General features: G+C 42.6%; 3 protein-coding genes across 3 annotated transcripts in view; 2 read left to right on the top strand and 1 right to left on the bottom strand.

Moving 5' to 3' along the window:
- Positions 1-23,719, top strand: part of LOC310775420 (NACHT, LRR and PYD domains-containing protein 3-like) — an 888,839-nt gene that overhangs the window by 88,527 nt on the left and 776,593 nt on the right. The gene's annotated exons all lie outside the window — the stretch shown is intronic.
- LOC310775425 (uncharacterized protein) lies at positions 12,110-13,580 on the bottom strand. The gene is made up of 3 exons (XM_083635575.1): positions 13,383-13,580; positions 12,642-13,216; positions 12,110-12,524 (listed from the first exon to the last, which is right to left on the bottom strand). Exons 1-3 carry the CDS (start codon positions 13,491-13,493, stop codon positions 12,275-12,277), a joined length of 936 nt encoding a protein of 311 aa, XP_083491701.1. The 5' UTR covers positions 13,494-13,580; the 3' UTR covers positions 12,110-12,274.
- Positions 16,132-23,719, top strand: part of LOC310774940 (NLR family CARD domain-containing protein 3-like) — a gene marked incomplete at its 3' end in the record, with an annotated part of 44,275 nt that continues 36,687 nt past the window's right edge. The window contains exon 1 of the mRNA XM_083635030.1: positions 16,132-16,230. Within this exon, the coding sequence (XP_083491156.1) occupies positions 16,166-16,230 (65 nt within the window). The 5' untranslated portion in view covers positions 16,132-16,165. The remainder of the gene's footprint in view (positions 16,231-23,719) is intronic.

The following is a 23,719-nucleotide window of genomic DNA, read 5'->3' as shown; positions in this document are numbered from 1 at the left end:
TATGTCTGACATCGCCGATGACCTCACAGGTGAACTCTATGCTATGACATCATCGGTGTCATCGTTGATGATGTCATCATCATTACGTCGTTGGCGCGCCGGCTGGTGGGCATCGACTGCCCCAAGAACAGGCCTGACGGTGGGCCATTATGGGCCCTTTCCTACAGTCAGGGATAAGCCTGCTCCAGAGCAGGGTCAGCTAGCCGGACTGAAGTCGGGGTTAGTCCACTTTGGAGTGAACCAGGATTGTGCAAGTGTAAAGCTTTCTTAGCCCTGGGCTAACAGCTCTCTTAGCCCCAGAATAAGAGAATGACTTAACCCCGGCTAAGTGTAGTAGTTTGTAATGCTTATGTTGCCTTCTGCCTGGAGGTTTGAGGTGAAGATTTTCAGTTCCCTTGATTCATCAGCCAGCAATACTAACAGGAAGCTTTCGGACCATAAAAAAAGATAGTCAAGTAGGTTTATCAAAATAACGGCTATTTGGAACTCTGATTTTCGTTGTCGCCAGAGATTTGAGGAACTGGGAGCATTCAGCCATCTCAGCTGATAGAAGCCAGGCTCTGAGCAGTGAGTAAGTTGTTCTTAATCAACAATATTCTGTAAACTATATTTTAATGTAACACTTATTGTTTCAAGTAGGCCTAAGACCTGATGAAGCAAGTTACAACCAACAATATGTTGAATAGAATAAATAACAAAATAAAGTGCAAAGTAAAACTATGTAATCACAAGACAGTAAAATCTCTTGCTCTAATAAAATGGAAGAGTTAACTTCCTGTCACATGCTCCACCTCAGTAAGAAACTGTTTTGATATTGTACCTGTCATTTTCACTCTGTCACTGTCAACGCCTCTATGCATTACATGTCTGTGTGCTGCTCTGCTCGTTAGTTCCCTGTAGATGATGTGGTCAATGTCTCCATCTAGCGGCCAGACAGTAGAACAACATGACCTAATCTGTGGTTGCTGTCGGACTAGTCTCTCCCCAGACTCAAATATTACGTTGAATCACTGCACTCCACATACTACATCTGTGCTGCTTCACAGCCACAGCTGGTATTTGAGGGCAGGTCTAGGGGGGCGTTGAAATTGAATGAGTGACAGGTCGTAGCACAAATGAAAGAGTGGTTAGAAAAATGGCCTGCGCCTCCCGTGCCGTCACTGATCGCAAAGTCGTTACTGATTGATGAAGGGTGAATCCACCACTGGCCAATCACTGGGCAAGTGAACGGTTCACTTCCTACACCAGCTGGCTGAGAGGAGTGTCCCAGACCCAGAGATAGATCTGCAGCATGCAGTAATGTAGTGTATCAGCGTAAGCACTCATGGGTCTGGCGTTGAGACTACTGCCAGACTAGACTAGACGTGTTTGAAGTTCTGAGGCCGCACCCTCAGATCAAATGTTCACAGAGACTCAGAACCAGAGATGGAAAAGTGCACACATTCTTTACTTAAGTAGGACTACAGTTACTTGTTGTGTTTCTGTACAAAGCTAACTGAAACTAACTGTTATATTAATATAATTTGAAGACTATTACATTTAAAATATCCCCTCCAAACATGTTTTAAGATGTATAAAGTCTATACTTTGATTCATAATTTGCGCGATATGGTGTTTCCACAAAAAAGGTGCAAAGCTGGGAGGACGCGAGACGAGAGACACAAACAACGATAGGTTACATCATTTTGTCTGTTGTGCAATAAAACTAAAGTAGTGAGCCTGTTTTGAAAATGTAAAGAGTAGAAAGTACAGATGTGTTAAAATGTAGGGAGTATAGGTAAAAAGTTGTCAGGAAAATAAATACTCAGTAAAGTGCACATACCTGAAAATCCTACCTAAGTACAGTAATGAAGTATTTGTACTTAGTTACTTCTCATCTCTGCCCAGAAGAGCTGAGTAAGGACAGTAAGCAGTGTGTGTCTCCTCTCCAGGTGAAGGTAGAAGGTCTCTGACTTGATCTGGATGCTGTGAATTCACCAGCAAAACATCTTCCAAGGTAAAACATGTTTTTATTTCAGAGGAAAAACAAAAGTGTCAACCATTTATAGGGTGACTACAGGTGTCTGTAAACTTAAGAGATATATAAGCTCTCCCCACTATATATCTCTTAAAGCAGGGGTTCCCCCCCACCATAGGGTCGTGACCCTAAGTGGGGTCGCCTGAAATTCAAATAGGGTCGCCTGAAAAAAAAATATATATATATTTTTTTTTAACGCCACACACAATTTAAAACTAGCTAAGATGATTAGGATCACTTGCCTTTTGTTGTTGTTGTTTTTTTAGTTCTGAGTTTAAAGTGAATGATAATCTCTCAGCAAGAAGCTGAGGTATGTTGAGCTCGCCGCCGACGCACAACAACATGGCTGGAGCGCAAAGGTCCGACCGATGGAAGTAGGCTGCAGGGTTACAGTAAACTTTACACTGTAAACCCGCTGTAAAATTTACAGCCACATCAACATCAAGGCTCCGGGAGATGGGAGTGCGAGGGAAGTCCCACCGGCAAGCAGTCAAAGACCTCTCCAGAGCTGCTGGAAAGGCTAGTCAGTGGCTATGGATGAAGAGAAAGGACTCCACCTGGGCCCCAAGTGGGTAGATGGCATCTAGGGGGTGAGCCCAGGACGCCGGCATTCACTGCTGAACCCTCTGGAGGTGTCTTGGGCCTATCAGCGAAACATCGAGGAAAGAGGGCGCCCACTTGATAACCCGGAAGATGCCATCACTCACTTGATCATCCCACAGAATCAAAGCAGCAAGTCTCATGTGTGCAATGAAGAGATATTAACATCTAGTCCTACATAACAGATCTCTAAGATGTCAGTTTTCTTCTCTTGGGTGACACCTATGGTGATGAGTGGTAATTGCAGGTGAGATCCAAACTGTCAATGGGCTCACTATCAGATAGTGACTTTTTTTATGAAAATGTTTGAGATTATAACTTTAAATCAGGATTCTGAGAATAAAAGCGGAGTTCTGAAAATAATCAGAATTTTGAGATTAAAGTCAGAATTCTGAGGGGAAAAAATAAGCATTAATGTGACATCACTGACGAGGTCACTGATGATATTATCGATGGTGTGCTGGAATTTGAATGTTGCGGGTCCCTATAGATTCTTGTGACGTCAAAATCGACTCATGAGCCAAAAAAGGTTGGGAACCCCTGTCTTAAAGGAACCCTCCGCGTGGACCAGTTGTATACCAGTGATGTCATTGCAAAAGTGCACAAGTGACATCACTGGTCCACAGCCTTACTCAAATCAACTCTCAATAACTGTCAAACTAAATGAATTACTTCAAAACTGTTTACAGTTTTAGATACTGATCTTGTAATGATACAAACTGGTTGAAAATCAGTGGAGTGTTCCTTATGGACACCTCTATATGTCACTTTAAAATACTTTTTTTTTTTTTTTTTTTATAATTTGAAGATTGTCTTTCTGTCTGCTCCATATTCTGTTATTGCTGTGATTGCTGTGTTGCATACTGCACAAAGACACATTCCTCCTTTGTAACATGTTTACTCACTATGGCTGTTCAAATCATCTTCAATCTTGAAAGCTTGTTGTAATGACTGAGTCCAGCTAATTGTGTGTGTGTGTGTGTGTGTGTGTGTGTGTGTGTGTGTGTGTGTGTGTGTGTGTGTGTGTGTGTGTGTGTGTGTGTGTGTGTGTGTGTGTGTGTGTGTGTGTGTGTGTAGGTGTTGGCTCTACCATGAGTGAGTGTGAGGTGAGAGAGGAGCGGCTGTCTCTGTCTGGGGAACATGACAGCCCGACCAAAGCTAAGAGGTAAGATGAGGATCTCTTACTGTCCATCACATCATTCGAGCTCAGCAGTGACATCATTACAGCTCATTGAGCTTAACAGTGACATCATTCGAGCTCAGCAGTGACATCATTACAGCTGAGCTCAACAGTGACATCATTACAGCTCAGCAGTGAGCAGTGTACTGTCCACTTCAGTGGATTTTGTCTTTGGCTTCTCCTAAATACAATAAAAGTACATAGATTATGCGGGTGTATTATTGGTTCACCTGGTAGAGTGCGTACCACAAAGGTGTGTAGTCCTTCGTGCGGCCGACCCGTGGTCCTTTGCCACATATCATCCCAACCATTCCTGTCTGCCTACTGTCCTATCAAATAAAGGCTAAATGCCCCACCCCCCAAAAAATAAATAAATAAATAGGCCTATCTAAAAGTAGGCTACATACCACAACACACCATTAAAACAAATAGACTTGCAATTGGGTGTTATATAAATATAAATAGACCAGAGAGCACCTGTACTGGCTGTCAGGATGGGTCTAGGATAGGGATGTATGTAACGCTAACCGGTTTGAATGATAACCCTGATACAATTCCTTAGGATAACCGTACCGTTTCAAATATTCATTATCATTAAAACCGTGGTACCGTGATTACAGTGTTACCATGATTAGAGTGCTTTGAAAAACATGGTAAATACTGTCCATCATCAACCAAAGTTGGCAACCGTCTCCCAGATGCAGCCTTGGAGAAATTATTTCAGTGAGTGTATCAATCCTTTTTGGGTTTGAGTTTTCTATATAAAACTTGGTGAAATGATTTCTGTGAGTGTATTAGTACTTTTTGAACATTTTCACCACATTTTAACAAACCGTGATAATACGATAACCGTGATAATTTTGGTCACGATAATTGTGATGCGAAGCACAAGCGATGCTGGCTGCACAATCGCAGCAGCAGTTATTTGTATGTACATCAAACACATATATGCTCATGTGTTCTGTTGGGGAGCTATTTCCGATGAATTTTACAAGCTTTATGAGACTGGGGAACTGTATCCGCACTGGCCAGCCTGCAGCACACATTCCATAGTCAATGATATAATAACTAAACAAATAAACATAGTCAATGGGTTGAAGATGCAGAAAACGCAACATCTACAGTACACTCAATACACTGCACGGGTATCCCGCTAGTTATAATAAAGATATTAAAAAAAAACGATTAAATGTCCTTCAGACTCAGAGTGAATAAAGATGTTTAAAATGTTTAAAAGAGGATATTTGAAAAAAGAATGGAAAAAGATATTTTAAAATCTTAAAGAATAGAGAACCGCAGGAATGAGTCTGGAATTATACTTCTGGGTTTGTGAGACAAAAAGGCTATGGGATTTAACATGGGGGTTTTGCTTAAATACATAAAATAAGGTCTGTGGTTAAAAAAAGTTTATGGGAACGCAAATTTGGGTTCAGCAGGATAATCTTCACAAACGTGAGTCACTTTTATGACTTTTGGAACGTAAATGCGTTTTTTTAAACGCGATGCTTTTTAAACGCTTCAAAAGGCATAAAAGTTATTCACGTTTGTGAAGAATATCATGCTGAAGCCAAATTTGCGTTCCCATAAACTTGTGTTAACCACATGTTTTATGCATTTAAGTGAAAGCCCCATTCTACAACCCCATAGACTTTTCCACTGACGAACCAAATGGCGGCGATTTCTGGATAAAGCCTACAAAAATGCATCATCCCTGCGGTGCTCTATATAGGATAAAGATGTTTACATTTTTGGAACTCGTTATGGCCGAGTCGAGCATACAACAATAATGTCAATAATAATTGTAATTGGGAGACGCAGCTGTCTATATGTTCTCTGAGGGGAGGTTCACTCTGCCACACTTTGAAAACCCCTGACCTGTTCAAAGATATGATAGGATCTTTAACACTGTTGCCAATGAAAGAACACATTCAGGGCAAGGAGACATTCAAAAACGTTATTTTATTTATTTTAATTTAATTATTTTAATTATTTTTCTGATTTCCCCCCATTTTCTCCCCAATTATACTTAGACAATTTAACCCCATGCTGCCCTATTAGCTGCCCCGCTCGCTGCTCCACCCTCTGCCGATCTGGGGAGAGCCGAGACTAGCACCATGCTTCCTCCGACACGTGCAGTTGCCAGCCGCTTCTTTTCACCTGACAGGGAGGGTAGGACCAGTGGGCAAGCTCTGCCCCTTTCCCAGGAAGATTGTTTGAGCTGTAATTCCTCGAATGGCCACTTGAGGTAGGGCTCAGAAGTCCCGCCGTTCCTGTTGAAATGCCCCACTTTGTAACAGTAATTTAGCATCTTCACAGCCTGGGCCTTAACACGATTTTGGTCTATATAGCAATTTCACCTTTTCATAACAACTGTAGGGGGGTCATTTTTTATATAACTCGCCAGTTTGGAGTAAAATAGGATAGAAAAGGGGGTGATTGACAGATCGCCTGTCCAGTGATCACGCAGCTTGCCGATCATGGACCAATAGCAGGCAGAGCTGAGGCTCTGGGAAACCCCCATCTCACGTGAGGTTCCATTCCCTCCCACTCTGCTGACGAAAAATCAAGATGGCGACGGCCAAGGACTCAACTCCAAACGGGAGACCAAAATGAATGGGATAGCTTTGTCCATATTTTTAGGTCAGTGGGTAGGACATAGCACGCTATTCTCACCAGTTCCCTTCCACCCCGACCAGGCACACCGACCGACCAGAGGAGGCGCTAGTGCAGTGACCAGGACACATACCCCCAATCCGGCTTCCCACCCTCAGGCACAGCCAATTGTGCCTGTTTGGACGCCCGACCAAGCCAGCGGTAACACAGCGATACGAACCTGCGACCCTCGTGTTGGTAGACAGGGAATCTACCCCTAGTCTGCCCGGAAGCCTATTCAAAACTTTATTGACAAAACCCAGCTCCCAATGTATAAGTTTGTGTCAATCACCACTGATGGTGCGGAAATGGTTTCATTGCCAAATGCATTTCCTGACTGACTTCCAACTATCACTGCATAATAATAAGGTAGGAACCCAACTGACTTCCAACTATCACTGCATAATAATAAGGTTGGAACCCAACTGACTTCCAACTATCACTGCATAATAATAAGGTAGGAACCCAACTGACTTCCAACTATCACTGCATAATAATAAGGTAGGAACCCAATCAACCATAAAACAGCCTGAGATCTATTGAAATGTATGGTCCGGTGGAGGCTATGCAGTGTGTACCTGTTTGTTTTTGATGTATTTCACTGGGAACTGTCTTTGGATGTAGGCTATCATGTCAACTCATTATGATTGTCTGACACCTGCAGTGTCTATTAGGCACTGATTTGTGCCACGGTTTTACATAATTGCCATGTCCCCATTGGCTGATTGTTTTCTCCTGTTGCCTATTTAACAGGTCTTATTTCTCTTTTGTACCAAATACCAGATGAAACGTTGCATTTTTATTGAATAAAAGTCTTGCTTAAAGTGAAGTCATTGTGCGGGAGCTTTCTGCCTCTTCAACTTTAAGTGGTTCCCAACCTTAGGGTCACGACCCTAAGTGGGGTTGCCTGGAATTCAAATAGGGTCGCCTGAAATTTCTAAAAAAACAAAAAACCGAAAAACAATTACACCCAACCCAATATACTACTACCGATGATGATTAGGGTCACTTGCTATTTTTTTTTTTTTTTTTACTTATTTTTTAGTTCTCAGTTTAAAGTGATAATCTCAAAGATGTCAGCTTTGTTCTCTTGGGTGACACCTATGGCAATTAGTGGTAATTGCAGGTCAGAATTAAAGTCAGAATTCTCAGATTAAAGTCAGAATTCTGCAGGGGAAAAGAAGCATACTATGTGACATCACTGACGATGTGACTGATGACATTATGGATGGTGTACCGGATTTTTGCGATGTCAAAATAGGGTCACGAGCCAAAAAAGGCTGGGAACCCCTGGACTAGACTAATAGGACGCTTGCATAACACAACAGGGTGTTCAACGCACCACTGTTTCCGCTTACATAAAGGTTTTGTTGGAGCTGAACTCATCCCTCAGCCCTATCTGTTCACTGAGGAGCTACCCCATGGATCCAAGCAGACTGCAGCCAGAGAGAGAGAGAGAGAGAGACACAGAAGCCATTTTCCCACATGTGCTTTTTACCGCTAAATGACCGGAAAGCGGTCTAATGCCTTCATGTGTGAAAGTTGTTTTCCGGTATAAGCGCGACCCCGTCATCGCGGACATTTCACCAGTTTCGAGCCAGTCAGAAGAGCGGTATGCCGCGATAAGGGACACAAGTGTGAAACGTGTCAAGTCATTTGCCGGTCCTTCTCATGGGCGAGGTGTACACATGTTGCTTAATGTTCCAGCGGGCATAATCTAATCATTTGCGCACATTAAAGCAAACTGGCGAAATGATCTTGTGATAATAAGAGCGGTATGTCAGCTTCATGTGTGGGCATGCCGATTTCCCCCTCTCCCCTCTCTGCTGCCTGCTCGCTCTCTGGCCAGTCCTTCAGTCCTCCTCCTTCAGTCAGCAGCCCGACAGGGACACAGACAGCTCTGAGAGTCTTGCAAGCCGCCCAACGCTTGTTGAGAAAGCAAATGCACAAAGCGAAATGTGGAAGTATTTTGCTTACGTTGCCGACAGCGAAGGCAAGCCCGGACACATCAAACGAAGCCAGTCTGTAAAAAGTGCTTCAACGCGACGCAGGTGAACAGATAAACATCGAACCAGCCAGGCTATTTCTCTCAGACACGGATCCCAACTTCTTCAAATATTTCAGTTCAAAGACTGGTTAGCGAATGTGAATGATACAACATACATGCCCTCTTAAGTCAAACGAGTGTGATTTATTGTGTGACAAGCGAACTTATTTCACCATCGGAGTTTTGCTGACCCCCAAAATAAGGAGGATTCCCCATCCAAGTGCACACGTCACTCCCCACCCGCTCTGCATGCCGCCCCGCCCCCCAACATACAGGCAATTTCGATGCTATATTCACACATGCGAGCGCTTAGGTGTGAAGGGAAATTCCGGGAAATGGCCGATATTGATTTACAGGTAATTTTCCTGTACGCATGTGTGAAAACGGCTAGAGAGAGAGACAGAGAGAGAGAGAGAGAGATTCAAGATCCTTTATTGTCATTGTCATTTTCACAACAATGAAATTGAAGTGATTTGATTTGATTTGACGGTTACAAATTGAAATACAATGTACTAAACAAAGTACAGACACGAATCTCAAGGAATAACATCAAGGATAAAGCACAATAAAGTCGAGACTTATTTCCATTGTGGTCCTTGGTCTTAAACAGGTATAAAAAAACAATATAAACATGAAAATAATTAACAGATACATTCATACAGTACGAATTATGCAGTGAGAGGCAAGAAACATACACATCAAAATACACAGAGCTTAGGCATGGACTTGTTCGAAAAGCCACAATTTGACGTTATTCTTAAAAACACCTTGGCTGCTTGTATATTTTAAGTGGAGGGGCAACATGTTCCAGTTTGTAGCCCCGATAAATCTAAAGGAGCATTTACCTAAGTTTGTTTTAAAACCAGGTAGACACAAGTCAGCAGTACTGGCTCTAGTGTTGTGGAAGTGTGTATCTCCACTCCTCTGAAAGTGACTGCTGAGATAGTCAGGGGCCCTGTTGTTATAGATGTTATGGACCATGTTAAGTTGGAGCTGGACATACCTAGCATCCACGGGGAGCCAGCCCACCTTCTGGAAGAGTTCTTTGCCCACATGGTCTCTACTAGGGCTAGGCCTAGAGTTAGCCTTATTAATCGGTTCTGGGAAACCTGCAGTTTCTCCTTTAAAACCTTGGTCAGACCTCCGTACCAAGAAGAGATGGCATAATCAAAGCAAGAGGAAACAAAAGAGTTGGCTAACAGAAAAAGACTGGCCTGGTCCAGAAAGGGGGCTTTTCTGGCCAGACAGAAAGACAGAGAGAGAGAGAGACAGCCAGAGGGAGAGAGAGAGCGTGTTTGTCTACTGGGTAATGGTATAATGCTGGACTGCCTGTGTGTCAGTGTGCAGAGCCTGTTCACATCACGTGTTGAAGTTGTAATGATATGCGGGGAGAGAGAGAGAGAGAGAGATAGAGAGAGAGAGAGAGAGAGAGAGAGAGAGAGAGAGACGGTACGTCCCTTGAGGGGAACACTCGTCTTGCTGCAGCTGCTGTTGTCAATAGAAAATAACATGTTAATGTCTAGACCCCCAAATAAGACGATGCCCCTTTTTCAGATGTATTTCCAGTAGAGAAAATGTCTCAGCAGTGTTGGCAAACCACTCGCAGCCCACCTGCAGTACCTCCCCGCCCCACCAGTCGGCCGCAGCGCATACTTTGGGAATCACTGGTCTAGAAAATGTGCTCAAGGAGGCCGGCACACTATTGGTCAGCCGCCACTGTTCAGCAGTGACCTCAGCAGCATTATTCACAGTCAAAGCTTTGTCTCTGTTGTGTTGAAGAGTCCAGCAGCAGAGAGCAGACTCACCTGAGCCCAGCTGTGTGTCCATCAAGAGTCACTGGTCTAGTCATTATCATGTTAGTTACAGCATCAAAGTCTTCTTCATGAAGACACAGATACCTTCACTGTCTTCATGTTTCTATCAGGATGCAGCAGCAGAGAGCAGACTCTCCTGAGCCCAGCTGTGTGTCCATGAAGAGTGGCAAGTCTATGGATAAACATCCTGCATTTAAAAGACAACCACCTTCTGAAACAAAGTAAGTCAACATAATATGTTACTATATCATGTTATCATTAACAAAGCATTTATCATGTTATCATTAACAAAGTCTTATAAAGAACAAATCCCTCAGAAGAGACTAAGATATTAACAATATGGAACATTGCTCTTGTTTTTATGTAGGGATTTGAACTGGTGACCTTCTGGCCAAAAAGCTGCTGAAAATGATTTTCTTTTGTCTCCTCTTTCTATCAGGACTCAGCAGCAGAGAGCAGACTCTCCTGAGCCCAGCTGTGTGTCCATGAAGAGTGACTGGTCTATGGACCCACCTCGAAACTTTAAAGATACAGATCCTTCTGAAAAGATGTAAGTCATTATCATGTTAGTTACAGCATCAAAGTATTCTTCATAAAGACACAGATACCTTCACTGTGTTCATAATGTTTCTATCAGGACTCAGCAGCAGAGAGCAGACTCCCCTGAGCCCAGCTGTGTGTCCATGAAGAGTGGCTGGTCTATGGATAACCATCCTGAATTTAAAAGACAACCAACTTCTGAAACAAAGTAAGTCAACATAATATGTGACACCAGCTGGTGTTTTGACCCTCAATTAGGCCTAGGGCATTTTTCTGATTTTTACAGATTCTGAAATGGCAGACTGTAAGCTTTCAAATGATGTGTCACACATTGTAATCTGAAAAAAATTGAAGGAGATATGCTTATTTGATTGTTCACAATCTGGGAAGGTCTGGGGAGAAGAAACCTGAGAAAACCCCTCTCAAAGATTGTGAACTTTTCACACCTGGATGAGCCAGGCAGGGGGGAGTTAACAATGGCTCCTCATTTACATTGACCACTCCCAAACCATTAAGCAGTCAGTCTCTGTCACTAAGAATGACAGATGAGAGAGAGAGAGAGTGCACACAACTGTGGGTAATTTATTTTCACTATTATTCCACTATTATTCCATCCATAAGTAACAGAATAATAGATGGTCATGGGTGTCATACATTTCTGTATTAAAATATCTAAAAGCAAAAATGGGGGTCTGCGGTCTATTTTTAGGTGAAGTTTTGATGTGAAAGTTTGAGAACTATTGACCTTTTCCTTAAAGTTGTAAGCAGAAAACATATACCATTCAGTCAGTGAAAATGTGAAAATAAACTACAAAAATATTATCCTAAAAAGGCATTTATTATAACAAAAGGCATTTAATATAAAACCAATATTCAGTAATACCAGAGATGCTCACAGGTCATTTTTTGCAAGTCAAAGTCAAGTTTCAAGTCTTTGGTCACAAGTCCAAGTCAAGTCTCAGGTCTTTGGTCACAAGTCCAAGTCAAGTCTCAAGTATCTTATGGATGAGCGTTCTATCATCTGCTGCATGCCATCTGGTCTGCTTAGAACACTGCATAGCTAAAACTAAGGAATTCAAAGCATGTACTGTATTATCCTCACTCCTTTATCTATTAGCATACATTATCAGCATTGATTGGATGACATCAGTATAGATTTCCTTAATGTTAATGCACCAAAAAAAAAGAAAAAAAAGAAGTAAAAAGTAAAATTTTTTACAAACGACAGAACACGACAGGAAGTGCCTTGCTATCCAGGTCGGTTTCGTATGACATTCTTAACTAAACCACCAGTCCTACTTAACTAAAAGTTAAGTAAAAAAATATCAAAAGAACTTTGACTTCAAAAGCTCAAAAACGTTTGTGGCATTGCCAAACCCCCCCGGAGCAGGGCTGGGTCTTGAATGCTGGTTTTTTCAGGCTGGCTAGCGAGGCCTCCCAGCCTGTAGACATGCAGGTGGAGGGCATGTGATGTCTTGTGCTTCATCAGAACAGAATTCTCTGATCTTCTCAAAAAGATACTTCTGCCTGGCCATGTCCAGTCCAGGCGGAGTCTGTACAGGAAGAGGCTTTAATGGCGGACGGGCATCTACGTTGCGTAGCAGCTGAAACTCCACTGGTTCTGCTTCACAGTGTTTTCTGGCGACAACCACACCAGGCCTCTGCGCATCAAAGCTGTAAAAGAAAGAAATGGCACATTTAAAATCTTAATAAAATAAAATAAAATAAAATAAAATAAAATAAAATAAAATAAAATAAAATAAAATAAAATAAAATGGGAATGATAATTACCTGAAGTGCTGGTAACTCTTTATGTGTGGCAGTTTTCTGAAGTATTGTGTCAGGTGTTCTTGCCAGTCGTAGGTTTTAAAACACACAGTGCCGTTCTCATGTCCGACAAGCTGGGGGATGTTCACATGTGCCACAGGAGAGCTGTCAGTCACAACCTTTTCGATGTCGGCCAAAGTGCACACTTTGCGCTTCCTGAAACACTGCTTGACCAGTCCAAAACACCAGTCGGGGCCAAACTTGGTGTGGCCTACAATCAGGAAGTGAATGCTCAGCTTTAAGTGTTGTTTGTGCATCGTTCTCCATGCGGCGTACCAAAGAACAAAGTTATTTTTGTTCTGCCCACTGCAGTTGTCACAGTGAAGGTCCACATCTTCTTCTCCAACTCCATATTTCTTGAAAAAATGATGCAGGTAATTGATGACTGCATTGCTTCCCTTGCCTGATGCCATGCCCTCATCAATCAGGTAATTCACTTGCTTAGGCATGCCTTCACAGTGGACACCAAAAAGGCCACACTTGCGTGGAGTCAAAAAATAGACAGGCCCAGGCTGTTGTGGATCAGAGGGGTAGTGCACCTGAGAGACGGAGAGATAGGAAAAAGATGAAATACAAACTGTAATCTGTGTGTGTGTGTGTGTGTGTGTGTGTGTGTGTGTGTGTGTGTGTGTGTGTGTGTGTGTGTGTGTGTGTGTGTGTGTGTGTGTGAGAGAGAGGTGTGATAAGATAAATATGTATTCTCACCTGTTGTGCAAAATCAAAACTGTAGTGCATGGTGATCGGCCTGGTTGCAGGTTTGTTCTTCCCAAATGACAGCTGCAACTCGTCACAGGTCTTTCTACAGGCGGCAGTCATCTCTTGATAAAGTTTTCGCTCCCTTGCAACAGAGTCGAGATGCACTTGCTGCTTCTTGACACTGTCAGATTTCAACTCATCTGGTTTGTTGATGCTCTGGATGATTCGGTCGTTGTTTTGTTGGCACTGCCAGCAGAGATCCGTTTTAGGCTTGGTGCTTGCAATGTGAGGGACCAGTGACTTCCACAGCCTTGTGAAGCTGCACTCGCCAACCGCACGCTGCCCTGCAAAGACAATGTTTTTATGAGCATCACTGTACTTTACTTATCAAAAACAGATCACATAGAATAGCCTAATGGTTAAAGACACACACACACACACACACACACACACACACACACATTCATGTCGCATGTTTTATTGGGTCAGAGGTTTGGAATGGAGAAGGCTGCGGAATGTTTGCATAACTATGACAATAGAAGTGTGTGTGTGTGTGTGTGTGTGTGAGAGAGAGACTAATACAAACTTACCAAGCTGTTCCATAGCATCTTTGTACAGGCGCCAGACTGAAGCTTTAGAGGCAGAAGTTGGCAGAAGCTTAGCACTAAAGTCTCTATGCGCGGCATGACGACCGGGCAAAGGAATAGCGTGGTCCTCTGCATAGTTTGCTATGAATGTAACGACTCTTTTGATGTCATCATAGCCGAGGTAATTCTTGTTTGTGCGTGGTTGTGTCTTCCTCTGCCGTGGGACCAATCCATTCTCTTTGTAGGATTTGATAAGGGCTTTCAGAAGCTTTGTGCTGATGCTGGAATAAACAAAATAAAACATTAATAATCAGATTTATATTTTTTGAAACAGTCTTTATCCTGACATTATAGCCTAAGCTAGTTTGCAATGTTTGTCCCTTGCTTAGGCTATAAATGTCACGATATATAACAAAGACTGTTTCAAAACTTTCAATCTGTTTCAATAAACTCTTTCAATAAACTAAATCTTGTTTGTTTGCAAGGTTAGAATAACACTAGCGACTATCAGCTTACAAAGAGTATTTAATGCAAGAGTCGGAATTTCAGTCCTGAAAAACAATAGCGCGAACGCCATTTTGGCGCGCAACAAACAAAGACGACCCAACATGGCGGGTCTGCACGTTTGCACACATAGGTTGCCGCCATTTTGACAATGACCAACAATGCCATGAAGATGGCAGCTCTACACGCTTCTCTTGCAACATACTATCTTTGTACTGTAAACATGGGCACGCTCTCACACTATCTCACACAGACAGACAGACACACACACACACACACACACACACACACACGAGTTAAGATAGATATGAAACTCACCCAAACGCAAAGCAGAAGGTCTCACGGCAAACAACAGTCGCCTTAACCATGTATTGCGTTCGGTTCTTTTGTCGCTTTTTATTCACTTGCTTTGTGGCTTGAGTCATGTCAGAATCATTCGTCAAAGCGTGATACACAGCCATAATAGCGATATCTCTACATTCTGGCGACATAGCAGAGTAATCCAGCCTACATAATGTTATCATTAACAAAGCATTATAAAGAACAAATCGCTCAGAAGAGATTAATATATTAACTCATTGAGTGCCAGCCACTTTTGGAGAACGGACGCTCCCAGTTTCAGAGCGTTTTCAGTGATTTCTCGAGGCCCACAGAATATTGTGTGATATTACTATGTAAACACCGAACACGCAAAAAGAACAAGGAGACTCTATTGTATCATCAGCAAAAAAAAGTTTATTGATACCATTTTCCGTTCTTTAGTTATCAGCCGGAGAAGATAGGTCAAAAACAGCAAATACAGGCATTTCTATCTAGAAGCTGAGATATTCAGCCTTTTGTGAAATGCAGCATTTCAAGCACATTCACTGACTCTAGCTAATATTTTCTGATGTAGTGACGTGGTGTAGTAGTGTGCTGCCCTGGGTGCCCCACCCCCCTCTCCCCCCCTCAGCTACAAACTCCTCCCCACACTAGTAACACACAGCCTCACGCACCCAGCGTCTATTTTCGGAGTGCTTTTTGTGCGCCGCCTCCCAGGCAGCGCAACAAGGAAATGCCAAGCCGGACTGCAGGGAAAGGGTTGGCACTTCGGCGTCGGGTGCTGCCTTTCTGGCGGCTAATCGTGTGAAGAAACTATGCAGACAGACAGACAGAGGCAGAGGAGCTCAGTTGTGTGCGCGGATTGACTGCTGTTGCCAGGCACCGTCAGTTGCAGCCAGAGCAATCTACATGGCTCTGGGCTGCAGCATGAGCGGTTTCTCTTTGATCAGGGGGCTTTTTCAGGCTATATTTCGGACATTTCTCTAATCTGGAGAGCACTGTCGCCACCTGATGAGTCCGTAAAATAGGTTATACAGCTTCAATAGCTACAATATTTGTACAGGACATACATAAGGCTTTGATCCACGTCCCACCGTCAAAAAAGGCAATTGACGGCAATCGTCGTCTTTGGCACTCTACGTTAGTATTCGAATTGACGACAACTGTCGTCATTGGCACTCAATGAGTTAACAATAACGTAACATTTCTCTTGTTTGTTTTCTTTTTTTTTTACCAGAAGGTTTATGTAGGGATTTGAACTGTGACCTTCTCGTCAAAATCCAGATTTTCTTGAGGTTAAACCTCCTCTTTTTTGTCAATCCTGTTTCTATCAGGATGCAACAGCAGAGAGCAGACTCTCCTGAGCTCAGCTGTGTGTCCATGAAGAGTGACTGGTCTATGCATCCACCTGGAAACTTTAAAAGTCAAAATTATTCTAAAACAAAGTAAGTCAACATACTGTTGTTACGATATCATGTTAGCATTACAAAAGCATTTTAAAGAACGAAACCCTCAGAAGAGATGAAGATATTAACAATAAGGTAACATTGCTCTTGCTCTGACGTGAGCAGAGTTCTCCAGGAGTCAACACTTTGTGGTGAAACCAGCTTATCTGTATCATCAGAACAGTGGATTATGCACTCCATCTTTGATATGGTAGTAGGCTGTTATTTGCTTGTTCACCGGTAGCCATATTATATATAATATTCTAAAACGGCTCTCTCAAATCAAGCAATCTGATTGGTTCACAGCCATTGTATAAATCCCGTAACCCACTCCAATAACCCATGGCCATGGGTTATTAGTTGCCATGGCAACTCTCTTACTAAAAGGCTTTGGTTACCTCAAATGACAATGTAGAAAAAACAAATGGCGGAGACAGCTGTCAGATCCTTGTGAATCGATCTTCGCTTATAACTTTACTAATACTTCGCAGGAAATTATGTTTTGTACAAGAATAGATGCGGGCTAATGTCTTCTTTGCAAAAAAAAAGGCTGTTAACCCTGCATTTAACCCCGCATTTAACCCCGTAACGTTAGTTGGTGTCGGGCTTTGCAGAAAGCTCTCAGCTTCTCAGCAAGCGCTGAGAATGCAGCGCTGCGCTCGAGCTGCGTGTCGGGCTTTGCAGAAAGCTCTCAGCTTCTCAGCAAGCGCCAGGATTGGCCAATGTCAACTTCAGTCTCCAGAACGATCCAATCAAATCACCCGCACGTCTATCTTCTTGCTAGAGGTCCCGCCTTACAGTAGTGTTTCAACTGACTCTATCAGAATGCCATGCCAGTCGGACTTATAGTATTATTATTATTATTATATTATCATACTTGGAAACCGTTTTATAAAAGCAATATAGCACTCGAGCTGCGTGTGTTGTGGCATATATCCTGCTGCTCAGCGGGATATATTTGCCACAACACACTGGCTCTCATGCTATATTGCTTAATTATATTATATATTATATAACATATTATATAACATATTTTATAACATACAATCAGAACTCATCATTTATTTGATGCAAAACTGTATTAATCTGTCAGTACTTTGTGAAAAACAGGTTCAGTATGTTGAACAGCTACAGACAGGTTATGGATGAGGCATTAAACTTGATTTGCAGTATATTAAATAAATGTTGTCACGATACCCAACAACATTGGCATATTAACATGGTGGATGAGTTGAGTTCCCCTGCCTCCCCTGATATGTGAAGCGCTTTTAGTATCTAGAAAGGTGCTATATAAATCCAATGTATTATCAATATTATTATCATTATTATTATGATCATTATCATTATTATTATAAAAGACCAAGGATGTTGAATGGTGATGTGATGCCTCATCAGTGTTTGCAGTTTTGTAGATTGTCTTTCTTTGGACTTTTGGAAGTCAGACCTTTGGCCCAGTCCTCAGGAATGACATTTCTGTCCCAGATGTTTGTGAACAGGTCTGTGAGGACCTTAACTGAGGTGTTGAGCTCAGTCTTCAGTATCCAGATGTTTGTGAACAGGTCTGTGAGGACCTTAACTGAGGTGTTGAGGTCAGTCTTCAGTATCCAGATGTTTGTGAACAGGTCTGTGAGGACCTTAACTGAGGTGTTGAGCTCAGTCTTCAGTATCCAGATGTTTGTGAACAGGTCTGTGAGGACCTTAACTGATGTGTTGAGGTCAGTCTTCAGTATCCAGATGTTTGTGAACAGGTCTGTGAGGACCTTAACTGAGGTGTTGAGCTCAGTCTTCAGTATCCAGATGTTTGTGAACAGGTCTATGAGGACCTTAACTGAGGTGTTGAGCTCAGTCTTCAGTATCCAGATGTTTGTGAACAGGTCTGTGAGGACCTTAACTGAGGTGTTGAGGTCAGTCTTCAGTATCCAGATGTTTGTGAACAGGTCTGTGAGGACCTTAACTGATGTGTTGAGGTCAGTCTTCAGTATACAGATGTTTGTGAACAGGTCTGTGAGGACCTTAAATGAGGTGTTGAGGTCAGTCTTCAGTATCCAGGTGTGAATGGAGTCAATGCCTGCAGTTTTCTCCTTCTTTGTTACTGTAATGCAGTGGTACTCATCCTTGTCCTACTCAGGAGCCACACTGACAACAAAAAGAAGCTTTGCAAGATGCACAATAAAAAAAAAAGTCAATTTCCTCCCATTATTTTATTAGATTTTTATTTATTTATGTACTTTAAGTAGGACTTAAAAGAGCCACAACTACCCATAAAGGAGCCGCATGTGGCTCTAGAGCCTCGCGTTGTATATCACTGCTTTAATGGCACTCTGGCTTATGTTTGAGTCAGGGGGCTGGTGTTGATGTTGAGTATGTTATCTGCAGGTGTGGGGGGTTAGCAGGATGTTCTGGTTCAGGGCGCTGAAGGACTTCATGAAAGTACTGCATCCATCTGTTAAGAGGTTGGCCTCTATCTTCCCAAAAGCGGGAATTTAGCGTTTGCGCTCGTTTAACGCCGTGCATAATGCAAATTGGGGGCGGACACAAGCGCATGCCTGTTATAATTGTACTGGGCATTGGCTGCCACATGCCAAAACAGGTGCTAAAATGTGGGGATAGATGGCATTATCCTATCGTCAGCAGCATGCAATTACTTTGCGCTAAGAGTTTTTAAAAGGACCTCTTACGCGCTAAATACCTTGCTGCACTGGAGCGCACCGTAATCTCCGCACTGCGCAGCATAGAAACGTCATTACGCACGGACGTGCCACCCCAGGACATCAAATTCTGCTGCTAAAATTGGGTAACCAGCAGATTATTCGGTGAGGCAATCAACTATAATTCACTGAGAAACTTTTATCACATTGCAAGGAGGGGTTATGGTAAATGAATTGAGAAAACGTGTACATTGTAGCCTACTTGCAATAGGCTATTCACTTTCACCTGCTATAACCCGGAGGGTCGTTGGCATCACAGCCAATCTGGCACAAGTCTCGGCACGAGTCGAGTTTTAATTGAGTCCACTGTAAATCCTCAAATCTTTTATTTTGTCTCCGCCGTTTACCCGCTGCAAACACGTTTGTATTGTCCCACCCCAATCAACAAAATAACCCGAATTGCATCAAAACTCAGATGTTTTTAACAGGTATATGATGTGATGGTGTCGTTATGAGATATATATACTTTTATTTTTATTTTTTATTTAACCTTTATTTAACCAGGTAAGTCATTAACTCATTGAGTGCCAGCCACTTTTGGAGAACGGACGCTCCCAGTGCCAGAGTTTCAGAGCGTTTTCAGTGATTTCTCGAGGCCCACAGAATATTGTGTGATATTACTATGTAAACACCGAACACGCACAAAGAACGATGAGACTCTATTGTATCAGCAGCAAAAAAAAAGTTTATTGATATCATTTTCCGTTCTTTAGTTATCAGCCGGAGAAGATAGGTCAAAAACAGAAAAAATTGGCGTTTCCATCTAGAAGCTGAGATATTGAGCCTTTTGTGAAATATAGCATTTCAAGCACATGACTGACTCTGAAGGTAACATTTTCTGATGTGACACCTCAAAAATAATTTACTTCAATAAAACAGTGAAAACAAAGGAATTTTGTTTGGCAAAATAATATTTTTTAGCTGCAACCAGCAGCGCTGGCCCCTGCGTGCGCAGACCCTACACCTTATTGCTGGTCTTGATTTACTGCTGGTGGGCATCAGATAGCTTGTTTGCCTGTCTCTGTCAATCGAGCCTGCTGTGTGGGTGTTGTGTGTTGTACGCTGCCCTGCGTGCCCAGGCCCGGCTCCAGACCCACATGACAGAGGGGGCCCGTCATTTGCTTGGGGGGGCCAGAGGCCTTGGGGAAAAATTGGGCGTTTTCTTTTTTCTAGTATTTTATTTTTCCAATTTTCAGAGCATAAGAACAAAAAGAAGCTCAGACACAGGAAGAAGAAGAAAAAAAATATACATATATATTATCAACATTCCAACACCACAATGGGGCTACAGGCGCATAATAAGGTGCTTATGTTATGTGCTTATATATAAGAGGTGTTGCACACATGGGACTACCACGCAAAGTGTCCATGAGAGAACAACAGCAACAGCTGGGCAAGTTACAGTACTTGTCACTTTTAACCTCAGCCAGGAACAGGTCCCATGATAGTTGAACATTTATTCAGTGAGTGGTCCTCAGGAACCTGAGTCTCTCTCCATACATATAACTGAGACCATATCCATCAGCCACAGCTGAAAGGAAGGAGAGGGGAATATCTTATTTTAAATGACTAGCTCACTCACTAGCATTGCAGGCACATGCAAATAGCACAAACAACACAACAGCTGCAGCAAGCAAGAGCATATTGTAGTGACAAATTCTATTATTATTATTACTGATTGATATCTGACTTTATATTGCACATCTGTATAGATTTTTTAATTAATTATGTTAAATACATAATATATACTACCTGTATAGTATATAGTATTATTCTATTATTATTATTATTACTGATTGATATCTGACTTTATATTGCACATCTGTATAGATTTTTAAATTAATTATGTTAAATACATAATATATATACTACCTGTATATTATATAGTATTATTCTATTATTATTATTACTGATTGATATCTGACTTTATATTGCACATCTGTATAGATTTTTAAATTAATTATGTTAAATACATAATATATATAATACCTGTATATTATATAGTATTATTCTATTATTATTATTACTGATTGATATCTGACTTTATATTGCACATCTGTATAGATTTTTTAATTAATTATGTTAAATACATAATATATATAATACCTGTATATTATATAGTATTATGTATAGCATATTGCAATATTGTAGGGACAAATTGTAATAGACTGATGACTAGCAGAATGAAAACAGATGGTTGGAGATATTGAAATACTGTATGTTATTGTATACATATAAACAGCATGAGAGAACAACAGCTGCATTTATAGGCCCAATGCTTGTCAACAACACTGACTGAATAGCAGAAAAGATCAATACAGTAACATGAAAATAGTGTACTCACCCAGACACCGCCGCTCCTCTAAAAAAGTTGGAGACGCCGTTTTTCCTTGTGGAATCTCCTCAGTAAACGGTCATTCCACTCATCCCGGCATTTTTTGGTCAAGTCTTTCTCAAAGCCTAGTTGAATCAGATGGGCTTTGCGCGCATGAAGCATGCTCCGTCGGTGATCACTGAAAACATTTTTCAATGCTGAAAACGAGTTCTCACAGGTGGCAGTCGAGGCCCCAAATGTTAAAGCAGATTTGAACGCGATCATGACACTTGGCATTGCCTCAAGGGTTTTGTGGAAGCTGGTGAGAAGTGTTTTCATTGTCCATTTCCCATCCTCTGCGCCTGCAGGCATGGGGCCTTCCATTTGTGTGCGTAAAAACTGTCGGGCGACAGCATACTCGGCATCTACAAGATTAGTGCTGGTTAACTCCAAGAGGGGCCTCACTTTGTCTGTGTCCAAAAACATTTCACTCTCTGGATCAAGTGCAACCAGTGCTTCCATGAGTGTGCTGTTACGCTCTCCAAAGCGCCGTGCCATCTCTCCACACACTGCATCAATACAGCTATAAAACAGTCTCTTTAATTCTGTGGCTGTGTCCTCGCCCTGGTCACTTGAGCTTCGCGCTCCTGTAGATTGTTCAACAACATAATCTTGTAGGTTTTTGTTGGCTGTTGTGCGTCTCTTTTTGTTTTGTCCTCTGCGCACTGGTCCCATAACGCACTGAACTCTGTGTCGGTGCGGAGTTCCTGAACACACGTTGTGGCACTGTTCACCAGTTTGACAGCTGTTAGGAGATCCATGTCTTTGCGGTGTAGCATTGTGTTAGGTGGGTCAAGAAGCTGCAGAATCTTCGTAATCAAACGAGCAATAAATCTGAAGCTGGGCTTTGAAATAGCGCGCAGCAGGCCCACTGCTTCCACTCTCACATCTGCTGGAAACCCACGTGTGTGTTCAACATCTGTCAACAGCTGGGAAATGTCCTGATGTGATTTGTTTATAACCTCCACAGTGGCCAAGTGACCAGTCCAGCGTTGGTCAAGCAGACGTTTTAGGGTTTCCCCTTTATAATGAACAGCGACGGTGGGTTTTCTTATGAACTTATACAGGAGGTTACAAATACTGAAGAAATCGGTGATGGGCTGCTCTGCAGACATTGCCTGCACCACCACTAAATGAAGCTGATGATTGAAGCAATGTACGTATGGGACTTCCCTGCCCAATTTATCCTGAATGAGTTTCTGCACTCCACCATGCTTCCCCGACATCAAAGACGCTCCATCATACACTTGGCTGAGTATTTTTTCTGTGCTCAGTCCCGCCTTGGTCAGTTCAGCAAGAACAGTAGTTGTGAGAGTCTTTGCATCCCCTTCCTCTGCAGTGGCTATTGTTAAAAGACGCTATTTGATGACACAGTTTGCATCAACAAACCGAACAACAATTGAAATATTCTCCCGGCCAGTAGGATCCCTCGTTCCATCAACTTTAATGGTATAAAACGAATCCCCAATTTCTCCGACAATATGCTCTGTCACCAGGGTGCTCATAATTTCAATTATTTCATTTTGGATGTCGTGGGACGTGTAGGTTGCGTTGCGGGGTATGGTCCCTATTATTTTGCCCAACTCTGCATCTTTTTCCAGTGTATACTTAAACAATGCAAGGAAAAGCCCACTGCCTGCTTCTGACATGCTGTCAAATGAGTCATGGTCACCTCTGAAAGGGAGTTGATTTTCAGCTAAAAACGCTATCATATCAACAACAGAAGACACATAATAACGGTTCCGAGACAGCTGATCTGAGTGCACCAGTGTACTTATGTCCTGGCCGGTTTCTTCACGCACCTGTCTCTCCTTCCACAGCGACTCACAGTAGAGGTGCTCTTTTGATGATGCATGTCTGTGTAATCCGCCCCCAGCGCCGGGCCTGTGCGTGCCCCACCCCCCTCCTCCTCCTCCTTCGTGGGAGTGTCTCTGCGCGACTGAGTGTCGCTGCGTTTGCTCTCGCTCTGCTTTTGCTCCGTCTGCACTGAAAAGTGCGCTGCATCCCCCCGCTTTTTCACAGCCTGTCCCGGCTCCCAGCTCAGAATAATGTAACTTTTCAGAAAGAGGCTGGTGTCGGCAACTAAATCATATGGAGGGGCTATTGCAGCGGAGACGGAGGAGCTCAATTGTGGTGTCAGCAGATTGACTGCTGTTCACAGGCACAGCTAACGTTATGCTTCATGCATATCGATGCGATTTCCGTTTCCTCATGACTTCTTCTCTCTTTTCTCCTGGCCTTTCTCTAATCTGGAGAGCACTGGCGCCACCTAATGGGTCCCTAAAATAGCTTTTACACATTCAACAGCCACCATACTTTCACAGGAGATGGATCTGGCTTTGATACACGTCCCACCGTCAAAAAACGCAATTGACGACTTTAGTCGTCTTTGGCACTCACCGTTACT

This window comes from Poromitra crassiceps, assembly GCF_964638095.1.
Source record: "Poromitra crassiceps genome assembly, chromosome: 4".
NCBI lineage: Eukaryota > Metazoa > Chordata > Actinopteri > Beryciformes > Melamphaidae > Poromitra > Poromitra crassiceps.
Note: the sequence above shows the minus strand (reverse complement) of the source record. Positions and strands in the feature narration are given on the sequence as shown.

Bases quoted from the DNA above. Each gene is read 5' to 3' on its own strand.
- LOC310775425 (XM_083635575.1), bottom strand. From the start codon at position 13,493: ATGACTGCCGCCTGTAGAAAGACCTGTGACGAGTTGCAGCTGTCATTT. The intron at 13,217-13,382 runs GTGAGAATACAT...TCCGTCTCTCAG, and splicing joins GTTTTGATTTTGCACAACAG to GTGCACTACCCCTCTGATCC. The intron at 12,525-12,641 runs GTAATTATCATT...TTTCTTTTACAG, and splicing joins AAGAGTTACCAGCACTTCAG to CTTTGATGCGCAGAGGCCTG.